At 42.5% G+C, this 3,228-nt stretch overlaps 1 protein-coding gene across 1 annotated transcript in view; it reads left to right on the forward strand.

The window, feature by feature from the left end:
* TCF24 (transcription factor 24) overlaps positions 1 to 3,228 on the forward strand; it is an 8,709-nt gene continuing 5,481 nt past the window's right edge. Inside the window, exons 1-4 of the mRNA XM_008632062.2 lie at positions 1 to 86; positions 1,100 to 1,185; positions 2,111 to 2,202; positions 3,096 to 3,225. Of these exons, the coding sequence (XP_008630284.2) occupies positions 3,122 to 3,225 (104 nt within the window). The 5' untranslated portion in view covers positions 1 to 86; positions 1,100 to 1,185; positions 2,111 to 2,202; positions 3,096 to 3,121. The remainder of the gene's footprint in view (positions 87 to 1,099; positions 1,186 to 2,110; positions 2,203 to 3,095; positions 3,226 to 3,228) is intronic.

The raw sequence follows: 3,228 nt of genomic DNA on the forward strand, positions 1-3,228 counted from the left end.
CTGATAGGCACGGGGGCCGGAGGGGACGGGGCGGAGGCGCCGGGAGGGGCCGCGCCGGGCTGGACCCTCCGCACCGGGAGGGAGCGGTAAGTTCATCCCCGGCCGGGCACCGCGGGGTCCCGCCAGGTCCCGGGCAGCCGGGTTCCCCCGCCGGGGTGCGGAACCGGGGCGCAGCAGCCGGCGGGGCCGTGAGCGCCGGTGCTGCCCCCGCACACCGACAGGCAAGTTCCTATTTCTCTGCTCCGGAGAAAGGATTTTCGATACCGGAGTTACACAGAGGGCAAGGTCTCTTTAAAACCGATGCAAAATAATTCAGATTCACTATGTTTTTCCTCCTATGGAGCAACGGAAAAGTTTATCTAAGGTTTCCAACTGTTTGTTTTCAGTCTGTGTGCTTTGCTCCGGCGTTTTCCGTCTTTTCCTTGTCTGTGTGAGCAGGTTGCCTTCATTGCTGTTTCATTCACACAGAATATAAGATTAAAATAAATATTGTGCTGGGTTTTTTGGTAAAAGATGTCAAACCAATCATGTCTTTGTAGTGTTATGTAAAAACACCTATAAATCTGCACGTATTAGAAATACTGCAGTAGAAGTGCTTTAGAAACAACATAAATACTTTAACTTACTTTCACAGCCCTGTTCCCAACTCTCTCAGCACACCAGGTGGCAAGTGGGTGTTTGCAAAAATTACTGCCATTATTTTAAAAACCAAACCTCTTTCTTATAAAATTTTAAAAGGAAAATGACTGTTGCCCAGAGGCTTTTTATTTACTTTAGTTTTTAGCAGCATTTTTTGGACCACGAGGTTTGGGTGACGCCTGGGTTTGAAGCACCTGGAATGTGTGTCCTGATTTCGCCGGGGAGAAGAGTGATGCTGCCAGTCCCATTGTGCAACAGAAGCGATGTTGGCCGTGGATCCAGGAACCACCATGGTTTGGCTACACATATGTACATACCTACAGCAGATCCTTTCTTTTGTGTAGCAGATTTTCCCAGGCCATTTGCTGTTCGTATTTGATGGGAAGTCTGACAGTGGATAAATTTAATTCAGAGTGAAATCTCTCATTTTTAGAGCTGAAATTTTGCACATTTTTTCCAGGCCTGGGATTTCATCTCATATAGATGTGAAGTTCCTAAATCAGAAACTCCTACTTCCAGGGTCACCCAAGGAGATGAGGTTTTTAGGTACGTGCATTACTATGTACTGTATGTCACTCGAAGTCATTCCAGTTCTAAATGTGGTTATACAACAGCATGGCAAAATCAAAACTGTAAACCAGCCCCAGTCCTGTATTTCAGCAGAGGAGAAGGGATTTTTACTATCCCAGTCCATCTGTATCCTTGGGTAATCTGGATGTCTCCAGTAATCGGGGAAGACTTCCTCCTACCAGTGGGATTTTGATGGGATGGCAGATGAGAAATCCTGCTACTAAACATGAACTGTTGGATTTTTCTGCCAGTTTTTGTGATTATTTTAAATTACTGTCTTGATGTCATCTCTGCAATGATGATTTTTTTTTTAAAAATGAAATGCATCCAGATCTGACCGTGCCTTAACACAATGCAGAAACACCAAGAAAAAAGCACATAGGAATTCTTTCTATTTTAAGTTAGAGGCAATAGCCAGTGTAAGGACCATTTTTCAGCCCTCATGAAGTCTTAATGTAAGTTTTATTTTATATTGATCATAAATACAACAATAAAAAAGAATAGTGAGATTTTTCCTTTGGTTTAGAGCTATAACATGCACAGAATATTTCACAAGTAATTTCAGTCTAACCTGTACTGCTACTGAAGAGAACGTTACATGATAAAACTCTATGAGACAGATCAATAGCAAATTAATCACAATTAATCGCCCAAAATGATAACAATAAAAATGTATTCTAAATACCATCAAGTTATAGCATTGCAAAAAGCATTTAGAAAACTTTCCTTGTCTTTGATAGAAATCTTTGACTTCAATGCGTGCTTGAAGTCCTATGCAAAATCAAGAGCTAATTCTTGTAAATTAGATAGTCATTTATGTTTATCATTGTTATTTAAAATTTTAATTATGCAGTATTTGGATGAAATCAAGTTTTAATAACTTGTTCCCGCCCCTGTCTAGCCAGGCTGTCACAGGAACAGACACCCCTAACACGTGAAAGCTGGGATCTGGGACACCCACGAGGGCTGCTTTGCTGAGGACAACAGGATCAGGTATTATTCCAATTAAGTACTGCACTTTGGGGAGTATTGATTGAATTTTTCTGTGGAACTGAATTAATTAAAGGACTGTGAGTTGTATTACGGGCAGAGCTGACTGACCAGCCTTTCTGAAAGCTGGGAAAAAACCTTGTGGTCATTGCTTTCAGCTTTCCTCAAAAGAATTTCTTTTATGTTTTCAAAAGGTTTTTTTGCCCCCCAATGGCCAAAATACATCTTACAAAATTCTTTTGAAGTTTGAAGATGTAGATGAGAAAGGATAACCACACAATTTTTTAAGTAACATTAGGGGTGGGAGGTCAGGAGAAGTCAGTTCCTGATTCTTTAAAATTATGGGCCAAGTTTTGCCCTTCAAAAACTGAGTCTGTGCTCTGTGGCTTCACTTACTGATGCATCTGAAAATGATATTCTTCTTTCTGTAGTCCATGGAACACTGACCACCTATAAGACTGTTGATAAAATGATTGTAGCTAAAATAGAAAATATACTAACAGTTCCACATCCCAAATCATAGAGAGAATATGTCTTAAAAATTGTATTTAGCCTAATTTTTACTTGGTTGTAAATGGAAACCACTGTGGCAGTGCCTCTGGGCAGTGCCTGTTGGGCTTTCTCAGAAGTCATCTCTGGGCTATAAGTGACTCAAAAAATTTGCTCTGTGTAATACTGTCAAAAAATTAAATACTTATCATTGTGAAGATTTTAACTTCTGTACCGTGTGTGATGCTGAATTTGTAAGCAGTGAATGGAAAAGTGGCTCACAGAGCTGCATCTCGGCTTTTCCTAGCACAGGCAGTGCCTGCGTTTCTGACCATCCTTGTTTTCAGAACGTGCTGGCTCCAGGCCAGCACAGCATCTCACTTTAGAGATGCTCTTGTTGCTTGCAGGGCCCTCCCTGCCGGGGAAGTCACCGATGGAGTGTGGACACTTAGCGGAGAGCAGCGAGGAGATCTCCAGCGCGGGCGCAGAGCCCAATTCCCTGCTGCCCTCCTCTGCCGGCAGCACCTCCTGCCTGCCCTT

This window comes from Corvus brachyrhynchos, unplaced genomic scaffold (assembly GCF_000691975.1).
Source record: "Corvus brachyrhynchos isolate BGI_N302 unplaced genomic scaffold, ASM69197v1 scaffold961, whole genome shotgun sequence".
Classification (NCBI taxonomy): domain Eukaryota; kingdom Metazoa; phylum Chordata; class Aves; order Passeriformes; family Corvidae; genus Corvus; species Corvus brachyrhynchos.